General features: G+C 37.7%; 2 protein-coding genes across 2 annotated transcripts; both read right to left on the minus strand.

Moving 5' to 3' along the window:
- Positions 1–1,419: 1,419 nt before the first annotated feature.
- LOC140769385 (uncharacterized) lies at positions 1,420–2,760 on the minus strand. Its single transcript, XM_073110084.1, has one exon. It carries the CDS (start codon positions 2,153–2,155, stop codon positions 1,475–1,477), a length of 681 nt encoding a protein of 226 aa, XP_072966185.1. The 5' UTR covers positions 2,156–2,760; the 3' UTR covers positions 1,420–1,474.
- A 7,929-nt stretch (positions 2,761–10,689) lies between these two features.
- On the minus strand, positions 10,690–15,279 carry LOC140768705 (cyclin-A1-4-like). The gene is made up of 11 exons (XM_073109081.1): positions 14,841–15,279; positions 13,224–13,599; positions 12,906–13,039; positions 12,696–12,788; positions 12,485–12,618; positions 12,330–12,405; positions 12,176–12,252; positions 12,047–12,080; positions 11,817–11,966; positions 11,497–11,631; positions 10,690–11,416 (listed from the first exon to the last, which is right to left on the minus strand). Exons 1-11 carry the CDS (start codon positions 15,063–15,065, stop codon positions 11,345–11,347), a joined length of 1,506 nt encoding a protein of 501 aa, XP_072965182.1. The 5' UTR covers positions 15,066–15,279; the 3' UTR covers positions 10,690–11,344.
- Positions 15,280–20,060: the final 4,781 nt, after the last annotated feature.

The raw sequence follows: 20,060 nt of genomic DNA on the forward strand, positions 1-20,060 counted from the left end.
GCACTAACACAAGATTAATATCTCATTCACAAGTTAAACAATTATGTTAATCATATATAGCTAAACTCATAAACATATAGTGTTTTAAATACAAAATCTATCAAACACTAACCCTTTGACTAATTATTTTGTCAGTTAAGTATGAAGACCTCGGCTTTCTTAATTTCTCTACGACCAATAAATTTCTCACTAATTAATTAATATAAGGCGTTACCGGTGAATATCTTCTATTGCTATCTATGACCTAATTTAACACTAATATATGTGCCGCATATTTAATGCCTCATTGTCCACTGCATCTTGACTCAGAAAAGCCCACGAAGGGTGATGGAGGAAATGGTCGACTGTGACAAAATTCGCAAGTGTTTTTATTACTCCATTTGTCTCCATTTGCAATGTCCCAAGTCCAAAGTCCAAAAAGAGACAGGCCATGCGATGCCTTTCACAACGAAGGGTACAACATAGCGTGAACTCCATTCTCACCAAACGACCCGGAAGAAAATTGCTGCTCTTGTGGACCCTTTAGCCCTTTGATTTCGTAAACAACGGATCCGATAAAATCCAATCCGATTTTGGTCCGTATTATATCTATGAAAATAGGGCAAATCGTAACGATTATGGATGCGTCTGTTGACTATCGATATATTTATAGATACGAATATAATTTCGTCACTATTAGGTTTCAATTCTAATTGGTGTGGATTACTGTGAGGATAGAAAAGTCATTTCAGAGTGTTAATGGAAACTTGTCGTGTTGAAGAAGGTTGCGCTTGGAATCTAGGGTTTCAGTGGTGACGGGTGATTCTTATCCAGCATAAACACTCTCTCTCTCTCCAGCCCACTTGGATGATAGTGAAGCAATCCATTCAGGAGAAGGATAGGATGGAAATAGATGATATTATGACAATTTAGTATTTCTTTTCTTTTCCTCCTCCCTCGTGGGATAATTCAGTTTAGAATTGGTGCATCATGGTTAGAGCCACAAAGCCCAGGTCCATTTTAATCTTTAGTTGCGCAATTAGCCCAAGCCCAGCCACTCGGTTTGAGAAACTAAACATGAGCCAATATATCATTTATCTAGGCCTAGGACTTCTTTAATCTCATTAGAGTAATTAAGAATCGAGGGGAAGTTAAATTATAATTGAGAAAAGCTTATATACCAATTAAAGGAGACCTATATTTTCTTTATATATATATATTCCTAGTGTTTTGTCCCAATTTTAACAGACACCAATATAATTTAAACCTAAGCATTTAATTCCTTAATGGTTGAAAACCAAGTTAATAGCGGTTAAAGATTTCCATGGAGAATATTTAAGTATTTGTGATTCCCTTAATTAAAGGGTGCAACTTGATTTGACTTATAAAGTTCCTTCTTCTTTTTTTCAAAATGTTAAAATATGATACATAGTAGCGTGACAAGAAATAATGAAACAATGAAAGAATTAAAACCTGTGGACATTAATTAGTGAGCTCACAAGCGAACATTCCAACCATGCAAAGGATGTAACTCGATCCGATCCTCCTCTGCTACGTCCTTTGCTTTCTCATAGTCACGCTCCGCAGTCACTGTTTCTTCTTCTTCTTCATTTTTTTCCTCCTCATCATCATAAATTAGAAACACAAGATGAACCTTTCCTTTCCTCTCCTCTCCCTCTCCGGCCAACCGAAACCCCCACGCGTCCAGAGTCTGTCCGGCCTCGAGCCGGTTCGCCGCCACGAACCTCGACCACCCTTTTCCGATGATGCGGTAACTCTCCTTGCCGTTCATGAGATACTTTAACGTCATGTTATACCTCCCGCAACCCCTGTCGATGACCGCCACCTGCTCGCCGACCTCGTTGTCGACCCTCGCCCTCTCCTCTGGCGTCAGAAGCTCCAGTAGCTTATCCTTCATCATCTTCTTCGGCAAAAGGAGGCGGTTCTCGTCGGGGCTCACGTCGCTCCCCGATAGCTTCTTGCGAAGGACGCAGACCGGGCGTTGGACGCCGAGGTCGACCATGGTGCGGAGGAGGCCCTTGAACATGTTGCCTTTTGGATAAGGCTGGTTAAATGTGCTGCCGTTGCTTGTTGCCTTTGAACTCTTCGAAGAAGTAGTAGAATTGTCGTCATCGAGCTTTCGCTTCCCAGCGGCGGCATGGTGTCCGTTCTCCATGGTCTATTCTTGTTCTTGAGGTCGACGGGATATATATATATATATATAGACGTCGACTAGGACATGAGAGGCTTGTACCAGTCCTGCACGGACTCGGCTCTGATAGTACTGTACCAGTCCTACACGGACTCGGCTCTGATAGTATTGTACCAGTCCTGCACGGACTCGGCTTTGATAGAGTCTGGATTCGTATCTGTTATTATCAAGGATATATAGAGGCTCTGATAGAGTCTGAATTCGTATCTGTTAATATCAAGGATATATAGAGAGACATGGACTCATAAGAGTTCTTCACGTACTCAGCTTTAATACTAGTCTGGATTTATATCTATTAATACCAAGGTTAATTGAGCTGAGATTCTTTTTAGGTTACCATATCCCGTAAATATTGGAAAATTTTTAATGACACACTTTAGTGTGCCGTGAGAAAAATTGAGTTAGTCATATTTTTCCAAAATTACTTATATACCCTCATTATATATTTCAATCAAATTGATAGATAATTAATAACTAAATTAGATTTAAATACAGCTTCCCTTCTTCCGCATTTGAACTCTCGAAGAAGTAGCAGAATTGTAGTCATCGAGCTTTCGCTTCTCGACAGCAGCATGGTGTCCGTCCTCCACGTGGACTCTGAGAAGAGAGGCTTGTACCAGCCCTACACGGACTCGGCTATGATACATGTCTGAATTCGTATCTATTAATATCAAGGATATATATATATAGAGACATGGACTCACAAGAGACTTGTAGTAGTCGTGCACGTACTTGGCTATAATACAAGTCTAAATTTATATCTTAACCTGACACCCCATATTAGGCTGACCTATCCTCTTGCCGGGATGACGACCTCCTCCAAAACCAGTTTACATAGAGAGGGTCTGTCGGCCCAAGCCTAACAGACCCCAGACCCCGCTTTCCACATTTGGCCGCCCAGTTGGCCATTCCCCTCTCGCCTTATATGACTCAGGCGACAATTTACAAAAGAATTGAGTAACGCGGCACTTAGCAACTAATCCCCTAACTTCCCACGGACAGCTGACTCTTTTCCAAACTAACTCCAATGAGTCGGATTCTACCTCCACCATGGTGTAGCCCGCAGCAAGTCACAGTCCCAACTGGAGGGCGTGCCCCTCGGTTCGTAGTGACGACTCGCCGGTAGACGGTTCCCACGCTGCCGCTACCAAGGTACCGTCCGCGACCCTTATTACAGCCCCTGCCCCTCCAAGCCGATCCACCCCGGAGAAAGCGCCATCCACGTTGACCTTGATCCACCCCTCCGCTGGGTGTGTTCACCTTGACACCTGCGGCCTCGCCGAAGTGGAACTTGGCCGGCCTTGCTTTGCATAGTCCTTAGCGAGTTAGACTGCTCGCCGAACTAGCATGTCAACATGCATCTCAGCGCCTCCAAAAACCCTCACGTTGCACAGCTTCCAAAGCATCCATGCTATTATTGCCTTGCATTCTAGAATCTCTTCCAGGTATGCCTTCCAGGACGTGGTGATCCAATCTTCCGTCAACATGGCTGGCAACTCGTCACCCCATCCTTGGCTTGTTGCCAGCACTCGCCAGATCTCCTTTGCAGCCCTGCACGTGAAGAAAAGGTGCGCTATACTTTCTCGGTGAATCCCACACATGGCGCAATTCTCGTCCGGGCCAACTCGCATCGCGTAGAGGCACGCCCGCGTTGGCAGCCTCCCCTACAGAAGCTAAAACAGGCAAACTCTCGGGGCCAATTTTAGGAAATTTTTGATATCACACTTCTGTTAGTATGCCGTGAAAAAAATTGGATGAGTTTGACGGTCATATTTTTTCAAAATAACCTACGTATCCTCGTTATATATTTCAAGTAAATTGATAGAAATTAAAATACAATTTTATTTTAACACTTTAATTAAATTAGTATAAGCTAACTAATTAATAACTAAATTAGATTTAAATATGACGAGAAAAGAGGAGTAGTGACGATAGGGAGGAGAGAGGGGGGCATAAATGTCGAAGGAATGATGGACGGAAGGAGATGAGGAGCAGTAATGATGGGGAGGAGGGATGCGCAACAAAGAATGAGGGGAGCAATGCGGAAATCTCGAAAGGGAATGAAGGTGGGGAGGAGGGAGAAGGGAGAGGAGAGATGAAGGGAATTATAATGGAGAAGAGAGAGAAAAAAAAAAGTTAAGTTGAGAGAAATTATATAATTTACTTTTTAAATTTATTTTTATTTAAAAATTAATAATATGATATATTTATTAGGGGTATAATAGTATATTCTTAAAGTTTAATGGGACATTGTAACTTAAAAAAATTAATAGTATATTCCTAAAGTTTAATAGGACATTGTAACTTAAAAAATTTAAAAAGTATCCATAAAAACCGAGTATAATACATAAGGTATCAGCGTAATTAACCCTAATATCACTTTAGTTATATTGAATCTTTTTAATATATTGTTCTGAATTCATATCAGTTAATATCAATTTAGTTTTATTAAATTTTTTTAATATATTTTAGTAATTCAATTTATCTTATATATCTTATACACGTAGAACTCAAATTATACGTGGAAACTTTAATTAGTCTTCGGAATCAGGCCTAAATGGAATTGAATTAGTTAATTGAATTCAAATCACAAGATTGACCCGCTTCATCCATTTTTTAAGCAGATAATATGACTCAATAATCTATAATAAGAATATGTCCAGAAGTAAAAAGATTCAACAAACAATTCCAAGGTAACAAAATTCCATTTCTTTTGGTTGCAGTCTACTTCTCAGGGAGAATGAAACTCGAATTCTTTTGACTACCTATAGGCATAGAAAACAATTTTTTTTTTTTTTTTAAAAAGGATCCAGATTTTCTTTTTCTTTTTTTGAAAATAGGTTTGTGGATCTATCCATTGATCTAAGAGAAAAAGGGGGGAGAAGGGGGCTTACATATGACCCTCACACAAATGCCAAAAGATGGGTCTGATGGTTGTCTTAGTTTAGCACTTGACTAGAGATGGCACAAATCAGATTAAGAATCTTAGATATGGCAACCACTTCCTTCTATGAGCTCTTTCTGAATATTAGGAGATAATCCGCAAATAATAGGTGAGAGTGTGCGGGGCAGTTCGAGTAATTCTGATGCCTTTCGATGTATCATCTGCAGTAGCTAATGACCATGATAGACAATTAAGATGCAATCTTTGGGTATAAAATCTCAAAGAAAGAAGGCTGGCATCTAGCCTGGAATTTAGGACGGTTAAAAAATATTAACATATGAAAAAAAATAAGAGAAGTTAAAATTAATACCTAATATCTAAACAATAAACTAATGTATTCTTATTAAAAACTATAGTTAGCTATTAGAATCCACTAATTTATCAACAGCCATAATAATTTTGATTTTTAAAATCAATCTACATATTTAAATATTGTACAAGATGCTAAAAAAACAGCTAAGTGCATCCTAAGTATACCCTAGTTATATTCTAAAAGACCATAATAAAATCATGTTACGTGGATGGAGAAATTACACTAGGAAGTTAGATAACTTGTGGGTAGAACTCAACTCACCACATAGTATTTATTATTAACTTTTGAAAATCCAAATAAAAATAATAGACAAGTACACAGGAATATACATAATCAAATTGCTGCATATTATATTTCCAAGAGATCTCACGAGATTGTTACCTTATTCACATCATAAACATACTCCTTTATTTCATGTAATACTTGATAAGCTGCTCTGCAAATCACTGTTTCAGAATAGCATCAGTTATGAAACTTAGTATTGTATACAAGAAAGAAATAGTAATTGTAGAGAACAAAAGAGGGATTAACACGAACAAAAACCTGAGAATAGAAGGTTAAAGAACTCCAGAAACCTGTTATGGCTGCTTTGGGAATTGACCCTCACTTAAATCATAAAAGACTGGCAACAGGCATATTTAAAATTTTAATTAGATCCTAGAATTGCCTCGAGAACCGATCCGCGGATGTAACAAATAAATGTTAATAAATTCTGATTATGAAACTTCAACAAATTTGGACCATCCATATGATGAGTTCGGTACATAAGAAAGTTTTTATTCATCTGAAAATGCAGCAAAAAGTCTGAAAACTTCTCTGCCAAAACAAGAATAACCACAACAAAAGACGATATTGAAGGTTGATTTTACCAATGATATATGGTGAAATAAAATGAAATACCTGCAAATACACAAGGCTCAATGAGGACATAAGTGCATGCATTTAGGACTCAATAAGAATGACACTTAGCAGTTGACCCAGGTACACAGACTGCCATTTTCAACAGCTCTACATATAATTTCCATTCCATCCAACCGACGAATGAGATTTCCAATAAAGCCAGGGGGCAGGACTAATGGGGCCAAGCATGCATATCAATTGCCAGTCTCGATTTAATGCTTTACGCTTAAATCCATAAGATGAACACAGACAAGATGTCTTCTGAGATCTAATATAGTGTTCCCCTTATAAAAAGAAACTAAGTGAAATAACTAAGATTCAGAAATTGAACTTGATTGCTAACTAAGACATCATATTCCAAGATTCAAATCAAGACCCAACATGAGACAAGCTCCCATATAAAGAAAGGATCAGATTATAGGTTTTGATCAATGAAGAAAACATGATAGTGACTAGATGATCTGGGACTATTAACAGAATGTGTGGAGAAGTCTAGGCTAGCATTCACGCTTAGAATGCAGTCCACGCCTTTTATTTCCGTCCACTTTCAATCATAAGATGAAAATTTTGTTGTAGAAGAGGTTGCGAAGGCCACAATGCTACAACTCAAGCAAGGGCAAGGGCCCCCTTCCTTCGTCCCAGTTACATCTAACAACCACCATGGCGTTTTCTTACTCATACCTTTTACTTTTAACCATCATATCCTTTCTTCTAGCATTGGGGAAGATATAAAAGATGAAAGAAAACAGCACGGAGATAATTTCTGTTACTCGAAAACAATAAAAAGACAATGTAGCATATAACCATCACATGGGTACTGAGCAGCTAATCAAGAGCCATAAAGATACCATTTTTAACAGCTCGAATTGTCGCTCTAATCTCTCAAACTAATGAAACAATGAGATCACTCATCAATCATACTTGGGGATGCTCAAGAAAATAACAATAACATCAGCAAGAACTAATTTATGCAAGACGATAACAATAACTTCTGACACAAAAATGTAAGTTTATGCATGTAGAAGTAAGAAACTGATCAATAGATTCAATTCTATGTTAATAGTGAGCTCTAACTAGCTCTTAAAGCATGCGCAAGGAAAAAAATTGCAGCATATCCAGTGGCGTCGGCGTCCGGCGTCCGGCGGAGGCGGTAGCCGGTCAGTGAAGATTGAAGAGGTCGGAGCCGGCGTCCGGCGGAGAAGCAACCAATGGAGGGCTAACTGTCGGAGTCTTAAAGTGTCTAGAAGGCGTCGGACGGTCGGAGTCGCCGGATCGTCGGAGAGAGTGAGGGAGAGAGTGAGGGATGGGTTTACACTTTTGTGGCGGCTGGTGAAGAGTTAGGGTGAGGCTATGCACTTTTGTGGCAGCTGGAAAGAGGGAACGACAGCCGAAGGAGGGATTGAGAATACCTAGGGTGAGGTTTCATGTTAATAGGTCGGGTAGGGTTTTGAGATTGGATTTTTACTTATTTTCGTATATTTACCTGAATATATAATATTCGTATCCATATTTGAACATATACATTATACTAGTATCAAGATTCGAATATTTTTTCAAACTGTGATTTGTATATATATCAGTATTTGTATCTAGACCTGGTAATTTATTTTGACTTGTATACGATGAAATTCGGGTTGGATAGCGAGTTAGATCAAAGTAAGTCCTATATGTTCTCATAATCCATAACAACACAATCTTTTTTTTAGAAATCAAGCAAATAATTTAGATATAATGAATCTTTCTTGACAATCTTCGAGCATAAAGATTTCAAGAACACAAAGAATTCAAAAGCAAAGAAAGTTTTCAGGATGACATTCTAAGGCCAAGAAGTTAGCAACAAATCAAACCATATAATAGAATCACGTAGGAGCCATCAAGGATTGAAACTTAATACTAAAATTCACACGAGTGGCAGGGTTATTTTTTACTAAGATTTCTTTCGATTTTGGAGTTACATCAAATTTTAGGGATCATGAGTCATGACTAAAAGTGATCATATGACTCAACCAGCACATGCCTAGCCTAAGCCCGAATTGCTAATGGGCGGCAGGTGTTGCATGTCTGACGGGCCGACCTAAAATTATAGGAAGGTCACAATCTATAGGCCTAGAGTCCATTACTATGTTTTAAATCAATAAAAATAAAAGAAGCTAACATAGTGTAGAAGGTAAATGGAAAAAAAAAAAAAAAAGAACATATAACTCACTTTCTTCTTCTTTCAACCACTTCCAATTTCTTCTTCCCATAGTTTTACAATCTCTGTCTTCTTCTTTCCAACTAAATCTTTCTCTAATATCATAAACAGTAACTCTATCCTTAATTTCTCACCGATAGCAAAGCACCTCCTCCCCCATCGCAACATCAAAGCACCTCCACCTCCGCCACTCCAGAGATCGCTTACCTACTCGGCTACTCCCACCATAGCATCATCCCATAGTGTTTTATTTCAACAAATTATAGTTTTTCTTTCCTTTGGGTATAAGCTCCCTACAATTGGATTTGATTTGGCCATTTGAGTTTGATAGAGAAAGTCGATTGAAGAGAAGGATCATGCCATTTCATGGAGGCTTGCTTTGGGGATAGGGTTCTACTTTTGTTGTCCTTTTTCCTCCTCCCTCTAGTGCTTCCCCACCACCACCGCTGCCACCTTCGATGAAGAAGGAGGAGGAGATGCTATTGTTGGAGCCACACAAGGAATGAGGTGGCGGTGTCAAAAGAGGAGGAGGGTGCGAACCATAGAGATCCTTGGGGAGAGCTGGGGAGATGGGAGCTGACCCTTGTAGAAGTGCACATCGATCGGATAGAGATGGGAGGATAGTCATCACCAGCGACTTCCAATCCTTAGCCACCGTCACCGCCATCCGCCATACCATGCCTGACCCAGCCTCCAAAATCCTACAAGCCATTAAGCCCGATTAGGCCCAACCCAATCCACTCATGAGCAAGTTAGATAACATAATGCCCTACTCGGTTGGCCCAATAGACTTGACTTGCCCCATGATCACTTCTAGTCACAACTCAATATGAGAGTCATACATTGAAGGCTCACTTGTTGATGGTGGGTCCACCAAAATAGGGAGTTTTTTTTAGAAGAAATGAGTATCAACTCCAATTAGGACAACATTAGGAGTTCACTTCCTCATAATTTTTGGAGGAACATAAATAAAGGAAAATATGAGTGGGGAAAGGAAACTAAGAGTAAAATGAGAAGATTTTTATTTTTTTAAATTTTTTTAGTGTTTCCTTAATGATTCAAGGTAGTAGGTGTTGTAACAACATCATGCCATAACAAAATAGTACACTTATTATCTTGTACAAAGAAATTAAGGCCTCCTTTCAGCTATAGAATAAGAATTGATTTATTTTAAAATAAACCTCTTTATATTAGTATGGCAACTAAATAACCACTATGATTTAAACTAATACACTAATTATTATTTTTCTCTCCTATCACTTAATATCAGTTCTTTTACAATTCTCTCCTCGTAGTACAAACAAGCTAATATAAAGAGCAAGGTTCTTACTTGCACTGTGGAGTTATTTCTTTGCATTGCGAGGTTCTTAAGCTGTAGTGTGAATTTATTTCTTTGTATTACAAAATTATCTTTTAATTATAGGGTTTTTATCTGCACCACAAGAAACAAAAAATATTTCACTCGAGCATAAAGAATTTAATGTAATGCGTGGCTATTGCGATAATGTGAGAAAAAAATATACCTTTTGTATATAATGCTAGTATATTGTGTATATAGCCTACATTTCTATTGGTAAAAAATAACCACAAGTATGTACTTATCAAATATTAGTATTTTTTTAAATCCGATCAAAGGAATTATGATTATTTATTAAAAATATCACTAATGTGTAATACAATTTTACTATTTTTATCTTACTTTGATATTAATTTTATATCGCATCAAATATAATTATTATTTTTATTATATAAGTATACGACAAAATATTAAATCATTTATAGCGTTATTACTTATTAGCCCTCTTTTTATAATATAAAATATTAAAATAATTCTTCTAAAATTTGGAATTGGCAATTAGCACTTGGTAGCAATTAAAGACAATAAATAAATAAAAACAAACCCTGCTTTCATTGGAAACATGTAAAAGTGCATCCTTAGATGTCTTCTGCAACTAACTTCCAAGACAAGTTGCATTGACATAGACATTTGTATAATTTCCAACATACCACCTATAGTTCTCATTTTGTGCATGCCGCAACCAATTGTAGATCAGTCAGAGAGCAGATGAGCAAGAGAAAGAAGAATATAGTTCTTAATTCTTCCATATTTTTTTGTACTTTTAACACGTCCAGAGGATAAATGATCATGAAGAAAGATGTCAGGACCTGGCATAGTAATGTAATATGATGAAAATAAAATGTACATACTTTTGAAAGTGCAAACCATGCTTCACAAACAAATTCAACTTCCTAAGAAGAGTTAAAATTACCATACTTCTTGTGAAAAGGCTCACTCAACTGAAAAGAATCAGCCATCTGAAGTAATGTTCCTTGTCCAAAAGCACATTAGTAGAAACAATCTGAATTCTGAAATGTTGACATAGCCTCTCAGATCCATGCAGAAAACCAAAGGAATACAGTTTCTGGTTGTCGCAATTCAAGGGGTTGCTGAAATATGCCAGCTGGACCCTCTTGTCCCACACTATGTAATACAAATTGACTGGACTTCAATGTACATGGTATTGAAGAAGATTCTCCCCCCCCATAGGGCTTCAATTAGGAAAATGCATATGGAGATCCAGAACTGGAAATCAAACACAAATCACCATGATAGCATTATCACAGAGAAAAACAATAATCTGTAGTATGGCATCTATTTTTTTGAAAACATGGGAGATGCCACTAGCGCTTCTTGTTCCGTGAGATGCCAGCTACTACTGAGGATCATGGTGATCTAAGTCAGCATTTGGCCGATGAAAAATGAGTCCAACAAAATATTGGAATGGATTTCAGACAGGCCTTCTAATTCATCGTGTCTTGGAAGAACTTGGAAGGTATTGATGGAGGACAGTACTTCTTAGCCACAAACTTGTACTGAAGAAAAAAAATTCATTGATGTAAATTTCACTAAAAACTAAAGGAAATAAGATAAGCATTGGAAATAATTTAGTTACCTTGTGCTGACTATACTTCTCTCTAATTGAAGGCAGGTTGCTTCCAGGACCACTACAAAAAAGCCGATGAAGTGCCTTCACGCAGTCACATAGCTCAGAGGGCTTATACAATGTATAATGACCCAGCGTGGCATTCTGTTTCCAATTTAGGAAGGTAATAAATTAAATTTTCAGCATATGAGCTAATCCTATCGGGTACTATTATAAGGAATAGGTGGCATCCTAATAAAAAGGCAGAGCTTGTGGTTAGGAGTATTATTTTGCACATGTTCCATTTATTCAGATAAAATAAAAGATAGCTGAACTCAACGCATACTTACCCAAGGGTTCTTAGTTGGCTGAAGTATGAACTTCGCCAAGAATATGGAGGAAGCAGCAACCAATGAAGGAGAATAGCAAAGTAAACCGTACTCAAGAAGAGATAACTCCGCAACATAGTTGGCTAAAAATTCAAGTTGCAAAAGTGGAGCCTAGAAGAGATAAATAAAGATTAAAATAAGAAGCAATACGAGAAAGATGATTGTAAAGCTTTGATGTAAATAATAAGTACCTCATCACATACTTGAGCAACCCGGACAAATCTCCTATTATAAACAAGGAAAAAATAAGTTATCATAATTTAAGGACATGATTTAGCCCATACAGGAACCTGATGATGAGTAGAAAGAATTGTTACAACCTCAAGAAACATTTAGCAGTCGGGGCTGTCATTTCAAACCTCAAGTACTTCAATACTGCAGCTTCCATTTGTAAGACCTGTTCATCTAACTTGTTAAGAAGATAGAACAAACATAGCAAGCAAGACTAGGTTTATACACAAGGGAACATCATACCTCATCCTTGAAATATGTATTGTCAGTTATATAGCAGAATTCCTCCACTTGTGGGGCACATATCTCTTCATATTTCCTGAGTAGATCAGCATGATCTAGCTTAGAAGATGACTAGCATGAAGACGTCGACAGTAACATTAAGAAAAAGGTCTTACGCAGCTATAAGCATGCAAGAAACACCAAGCAGTTGTAGCCGTTGACGATTTATCTCATTACCAGAAAGATACCGGTCAATGTAATTTACAGTCAGATATAAGGTATCAGGTACAAGGCGATATTCTTCAGCTACCTGCAATTAAAAGAACCCAACTGAGTTGGCAACTAACAAAAAGAGAGCATTCATAAATTTGGCCAAGTTGAATTTACTTCTACAAGCCAGTCTATCAGAATTGCCCGCATGCTCGCATTTATATCTGTCTGGATCTTTTCCATAAAATCTGTTGAAGGCCTTTTCTTAGTCTGCTAGAACAGCAACAGGAAAAAGCGATGAGTAAAAATAAGAAAAACAAACTTATTAAAATTGATTAGTGGGGTGTCACAGGATAGTAGAGAAGAAAATAGGTAGATAAATGTCACCTCAGCTAAACGCAAGTGCTTGTAAATATCACAAGCAAGTGTTGCACATAATTGTGGATCCTCGTAATTACTATCGACCTCAAAAAAATGATCAATGTCCATTGCAGTAGGAAGACCTCTCTTCAATTTAGATGCTGATGTATGGTGATACAATTCAAGTCAGGAAAACCAAAAAAGGAAACTGATTGAAAAAAATGAGATCATGTCATGGTTAATTCAGAAAATTAAGCAGCTAAGAAGGGTAGTTCCACCACTTCCAGTATGATCATGCATATCTAAACGAGCAGAAATTCTTTTGCTTGTTATAAAATTATAAACCTGGTGCATCTGCAGAATCAGAGATGTGGAGATTTTCATTTGCTCGCCTCTCCAAAGAAGCAACTGCTGAAGAGTCTCCATTGTCTATGTACTCAAAGTCCGGACTTTTCATGGAATCACATATAGACATAGTATCATCCAGAGAAACAGAATCGCCTGAATGCCCAGGGGATATGACAGTACTGCAGGGTAAGATACAGGGAGCAGTTGTAGGTGCAGAGCCATGAGTTGCTGGGAGCGAGATATCCTTGCTAGATAAAGTTGTTGGCTTTACGGCAGCTGATGTAGCCAGAGAGCTTAGCTGCAAGCTTGTGTAACGAACAGTAGTAGTAGATCCCTTCTTCACAGTTGATGTTGAACTAGTTGGATTTACCTTCTAATTTGAGCAAGATATGGAATATCATTTAATTTAATATTTCACAGCAAAAGCTTTGACAGCATCATGAAAATTATGATCATTCTTACCAAAGAAAAATGAACTCCAGGAACATGCCCAACATGATTGTAATAGAGCAAAACAAAATAGACCACAGACTTGACCCATGAAAAACTATTTACTAGCTTATTAGTATAATAAGATTGAGGAAACTAACATGCTACTATGCTAGTCAGCAACCACATAATTTCTATAGCTGTAAATTCACGTCATTTGATAGAGTAGATTTAAATGTAATATATTATGATCTGATATATGTGTCGAAAGAATTACAGTCCAACTAGAATCTTAATGTAATTCAACTATAACTGTCCACAGCACTCCATGACATTATTCTGTAGTGCATCCCATGGCTTTCACTATAAAATCAAACAACAAATCACCAAATTAATATTATATGGCACGTGTCTATTTCAAGTTATGCCATTTCTTTTTTACTTAAATAAGTCTAAAAGTTTGAAGTTTTGAAAAGTATTTAAGTAAAAAAATCTCACTCGAAGAATATGTATTTAATCAGCTGCAAACTAAGAGCACGAGATATACGGCGTCTAAGCATCTCAGCTGACACTAAAGATTTGCTAATTAAATGTGGACGTAAATAACAGGTATAGAACAATACATCAGGAAAAGGAGCATTCAATCATTTATTCATTTGTGGAAGAATGAAATGGGTGCATTAAAAGTATACGGAATGATAAATAAAGAAAAAAAACAGACGAAAATCATGAATCCAGCAATACCTATAATATGTGCATGTAAGTCACTGAATACTGCCGGAATACTGCCAAAAGGCAAGTATTGTTACTTTAATCTATAAAGAAAAATATTCCATCTGTATTGCCTTTGGCGTTGGCATAAATGCTTCCATGTAACCAACATCAAAATAGAGAGATTAAATGAAGACGTCCTTACGACTTACCAGCAAAAATGTCTAAACTCTGAATCTAAATAAGTATAATGTTAATAACTACAGATAAGAAGATATAAGATACAAAAATACCATAAAAAATATAGCGCAGAAATCAGAGTGAACATACTAACCGAAAAGCAAGATGCAAACGAATCGCAAAAATGAATTTTTTTTCAAACCCTACTTAAACTACCATCTTTTCATATCAAAACAGATCGTCAAACAAAGAGAAAAGAAGCAGGACGCGAGAAAGGCACCAAATTGTACCCACATTGGTTCCCTTCGCAACACCGGCTATCACGCGACCAGCAGCGCGCCCCGCATTGCACTGGTTCGTAATGTTCCCGAGAGCAACCCTCTTCTTAGCCTGCTCCACCGTAGCTGCCGGCATCTTGGCAGAATTCTCCGTCGGCGCCGCCGCCGCGGCTCTCTTCGTGGACGACGAAGAAAAAACCGGCCCGGACGACAAGGACGATCGCCGCTTCGATGTCGACATCGGGCGTTTCCTAAACCCTAACTTTACAACAAAGGTGACAACAAGAAAGAAAGATCGAGAGAGAGAAGCCTAGACTTCTATAAAGAAGACAGATTTAGAGTTAGGGTTCGGCGGAGGAGGCGTGAGGGCATCTTGGAATAGGGAAGAAGAAGACGATAGGGTTTCTATTTCGATTTCGATTTCGGACAAGAACGCCGGATTAAGAGGAAGGAGACGGGGGGGTTTTTATTTTCTTGTTTTATTTTTATTTTTCTCCTCCCTTTATTTTCTTGGAGGGAAGGAGACGATTTGAAATGCGGCGCGATCTGAGCCGTCCACGAGGCGAGCATCTCGGCATCGAGGAGCGTGATGGAGCGTGCCCACGTGGCTTCTCATTACTCCATCGTAGTTTGAATGCATAAAGATTGTGGTCACCGCTGGTGGAAAGGGTAGAGTTAGATTTGATTCCGAGACGAGAGTGGACGGGTGATTGTGGACATTGTAGGAGAGGGAGAGGGAGGTGACGGGATCCAGAGTATTTTAAATTCGAACCAGGGGCAAAACTGCAAAAGTGGCTCGGAAAGCTATGGTTTTGCTGGGTGAGAAAAGGTTAAAAAGGAAGATTTTGGGGTTGTAGAGGTATTAATTAGCAAAGTGGCGTGGGGGACAATTCAAATGTGAGGGATTCTCTGAATCCTCGAGTGCAGGAATTCCTTCCGATCAGCTTCTTGGCAAATTCTCATTTGCTTTCAAAGTATATTTATACAATTGGAGTACCCAGAGGATCCGGAAGCAATTTGAACGGCTCACTTTTTGGGAACATGTGGATCTGATAAAAGCTCCATATGAATTTGGCTCTCTTTATGAAGTAATTCAAATCGAAGTCTGCCAAAAGAACAGGACCACTTGACCAACTAGGATGAAGCCACCTAATGCTAAATTTTGAATTCAAGTGTTTCCCATAAATGTCCCTTTTTAAGAGTTATTTTTCAACCAACCAAACTAGAGGCTATGGGATTTGTTTCCACTCTAAACTATTATTATTAAAAAAAAATTATGTAGTATTTTGGTGGTTTGATTCAACGCTCAATTCGGTTGATGGTTCAGTAGTGTGGTTGATTTGGAAGAGCAGTTCAACTACGTGATGGTTCGGAATAAGTCTCGATGACGTTTATTTCAAAACAATTGTTCAACAGTGCACATGGTCTACACTAAATAGTTTACTATATTAGTTAAAATTTAGTAGAATCTAAGTGTTTTTGTATCTAAGGAGGAATGACTCTTTATCTAGCTCATATTTAGCCTTTCGGTTGATTAAAAAATATTACTTATTTTTAGAGATAAAGTTAATAATTTTCTTATTGCTAATGTTGATGCTACCGAGGCCTGCCTCAAAGTAGCAATTTCTCGGATTTATTTCAAACGTGGATCACGTACAAAATTGAATAATATTTGTGCCAACCTCCCATTGATTTTAAAATTTTCTGCTGATTAAAGCAAAACCCTCACAATAGATGGAGTAAAAGTTAAAACTAATTTTCATATATTTTTCTCTCAACTCAAATATGTAATCATCCATATTTTAGTAGTTACAAGAATTGAAGCAACGTAATAAAACATTACGTTGGTTGTAGGTTTCTTTGAAGAAGACAAAAATATATGGTGATTAGTTGCGGAAATTTGTTCACAAAAGTTATTTATGTGGAGAAACAAAGTGTGAACGTATATATATAGACGAATTCTTTTAAACCTAATCCAAAACTTGCGTCTCATAGTCCTTCAATATGACAATTACAATGCTACAAGACAATATATCCATCATCTATAAGTTCGCATTAACGTATCCAATGATAACTTCTTCGATATACACTCGCTATCACTTTTGTCTCACTCTTGTGCTCAAAGTTAGACATGGAGTCCAAACCCTCAACTTAATTCTCCTCTATGCTTTGTCTTTACTATGTCGATTATAGACAACTTATCTTTTGTCTCCTCTCTCTCTCTCTCTCCCTCTCTTTCTCTTCTATATATGATATACAACTATTAAGCAAGCTTTGCTCATTCCGGACCAAGGCATTTGCAGCATCTATATAAGTCTTCACCGACTTTGCTCGAGCTCAGGGAAGTCCAACAATGTGTCGGCCACCGGCCAATCGGAGCCCGGAAGTCGTCGGTGTGACCGGCGACGATCTTAGTGCCTCCAGGCGTTTGTTATGCGATGAGAGTTACTTGGCGAGAGGAAAGGAGGAGCCTTCTTCAGTTGAACTTGGTCATGAGGAGAGCAAGAAGACTTATAACTTCCAGGAGGTACAAAGTTAGGAAGATTTACAGAAAACATCTTAATATTTGCTTTTATTATTATGTATGCATGATGACCATATTATTCTTTCATAAGTTAAATTACTCTTCTGAACTTTTATTTGTATCGCTTTGGTCATACTACTACTTATTTAGTTCAGTGTTGACCAACTTAAATCTTGTGTAATTCTTAGTGTGCTATATATATTTGAGTGATGCATGCAAGAAGACATGGAGTGGGTTCTCTCTTGATTGCTTTAGGGGATGGGGGACATCGGTTAAGCTAGCTATATCTTGTTGCATGTCTGTGTGTTTGGAGTGGTGGTGGTTTTAGTTCGTGATCATTCTATGTGGGCTTTTAAAAGGCCCAGAAGATAGTTTATCAGCTATTGGAGTAGTAATGCGAAATTGCAAATGATAGGCTTGGTGTATATGGGGCTTCGTCTACCCCGGAGGCAAACAAGCTCAGCGCCAGGTGGCCGGAGAGGCCGAGGAGGGTTTCGAGGGTCGGCACGGCGTGCAGCGCCTTATTGGGCCTTGTGGCGATGGCATTTAATGTATGGGCCAGGAATTGGCGGGGGCCCATGTTCATCAATTTGGGATCGGTGCTAGGTTTGGTCACTGTTGCATTGCTCGTCAGCGGAAACTGCCCGCAGACGGTAATGTGTGGCACCCTCTGAGGAAGTGCTCGAGCCGATGTCGGAGCCCATATCAAATTGTGTGGGTTCTATAGGGTGAGATTGTTGACCGCATTGTTCTTGAGCTTTTCGATAAATTTGGGCCTTTTGGGCCTTTGATTGGGCCTCTTTGCCGTCGAGGTTTTATGCCCGGTGGTGCTCGGGGTGGCGACGACCACGAAGACTCACTGAATTTTACCGGCAAGGCGCACCTAAGGGAGAACTGATTGCAAAGAGGTATCAAAATTGGATCATAAAGCTCCTTAACAAGTTGACACATGAAGAGATTTTTTTAAAAAAAATATATAAAGAAATAACAATATTAGAAACGTTCATACATTTTTCTTTTTTAATCAAGCCATGTCATGAGTGGATAATAAAGAAATTTAAACTAGTATTGTTCTCCTTTTTTTCGATCAATGGAATGTCTAGCTAGGCTTGTTTAAGAGTTAAGCAGAAATAATGGTCTCCACAATCTTAAGAACTAATCAAAATGGACATCTTTGGAATATTATGATGTTATGCTGACAGCTGCTCTCTGTACTTTATATTCATTCCCAGAAAAAACTTAGTGGAAAAGGAATCATATGAAAGAGGGACTAAAAAACCCCCCAGTTTACGTAGTAGAATTAATGTATTACATTGACTCTAATTAAGCTAGCAGGCCAAATGGACATAAAAATTAGAGAAATTTGTACCCACGTCTTTCTAAATTGCCCCCTAAAACTATTATTTAGTATCCTATTACTTAAAAAACCGAATAATAAATTTTACAAAAATTTATATTTAACAACTTATCTTTTAACATATTTATGATTTACACCTTCTACTTTCAATATTTATAAATCCTGATTTATATTTTATCAAATATTTTACAATAAAATAATAGTAAAAAAAAAAATTCTACACAAAATATTTGTAGATATTAAAAATAGGTGAAAAATGTGAGGTGATATTTGAATTAGTAGAAAATATAATTACACCTTGTTTTAAGATAAGATAACAGGGTAGATGAGTTAAGACCTCGTACTTATGCATAAGGAGGACAAACTTATAAAATCCCACCAACTAATGTCACCAGTGCTTGCAAAGAAACAAAACCCAAATACCTACATAATAAATCATGAACTAGAAAAAATAAATAAATATTAATTTTAATAAATCTGTCACTCGCATAAAATGGTATCTATAGTGCATAATTTATTAACTTTAATTATCTTAGTTTGTACCTATCCAGGCTCATTGAGTAGGTCCAACAAGCAATCAAAGGTTGTAAATTAGTCCTTATTTTTTACGTGCAAGCTTTATATAGAGTAGGCCATACTTTAGCATCTACCTTATTATAAATAATAATAATTTTATACACTTCACCGCATATATGGGCCAATCTTCTAGCCATCCCACAAATTCTTATTTCGAGGTAAATAAAATTACAAGGGATTTTGTATATAATTACCACTAAAACTCTCTAATTAATCATAATTAAAATACAGTTTAAATACTATAGTACAACGATATTTTGAAATGTTTTTTATGATAATTATATAAAATTCTTTTAATTAGCATTCTAATTAGCATACATACATTGAGGGAGACATATCACATTCAATTTACTTGCAAAGGGAAAGAAACAAGCTGTGGGTACACGTCAGCAACTTAGATTCTCTATTCTCATATTATATATCATTACTAGATTCTTTTGAGATAAGAAATCGACGAAGTCTTAAACTTGCTCGTCGTTCCAACTAATGATGCGTGATTGGCTGCGACTGGGGAGCAATGAGTGTTCGAGGAGCTCACGCCACTCTGGAGCCAACAGTCCGGCGCCACGTGGTGGTTAACGCCCAGTGGCCAGTGCGTGGAGGGGTCCACGGAACAAACTCCATTGATATAATTTCAGAGAAATTAGGGTGTAAAATAATAAAGATACTAAAATATCTAAAGTCAAATAAAAGATTGTGCAAAAGAGTATGTAGAAGAATAGCGTTATACTTGCGTATTGTCCTCTTTTGGATCTTGCTGAGAAAAATCCAAGCCGAGA

This window comes from Typha angustifolia, chromosome 10 (assembly GCF_048772165.1).
Source record: "Typha angustifolia cultivar Huaian chromosome 10, ASM4877216v1, whole genome shotgun sequence".
In the NCBI taxonomy this organism is placed as follows: Eukaryota; Viridiplantae; Streptophyta; class Magnoliopsida; order Poales; family Typhaceae; genus Typha; species Typha angustifolia.

What these genes read in the sequence shown, in the direction of transcription:
- LOC140769385 (XM_073110084.1), bottom strand. Translation starts at nt 2,155, where the DNA reads ATGGAGAACGGACACCATGCCGCCGCTGGGAAGCGAAAGCTCGATGAC.
- LOC140768705 (XM_073109081.1), bottom strand. Translation starts at nt 15,065, where the DNA reads ATGTCGACATCGAAGCGGCGATCGTCCTTGTCGTCCGGGCCGGTTTTT. An exon ending in ATACATATTTCAAGGATGAG is followed by an intron (nt 12,253 to 12,329) that starts GTATGATGTTCC and finishes TTAGATGAACAG; the next exon opens with GTCTTACAAATGGAAGCTGC. An exon ending in TTGCTCAAGTATGTGATGAG is followed by an intron (nt 11,967 to 12,046) that starts GTACTTATTATT and finishes TATCTCTTCTAG; the next exon opens with GCTCCACTTTTGCAACTTGA.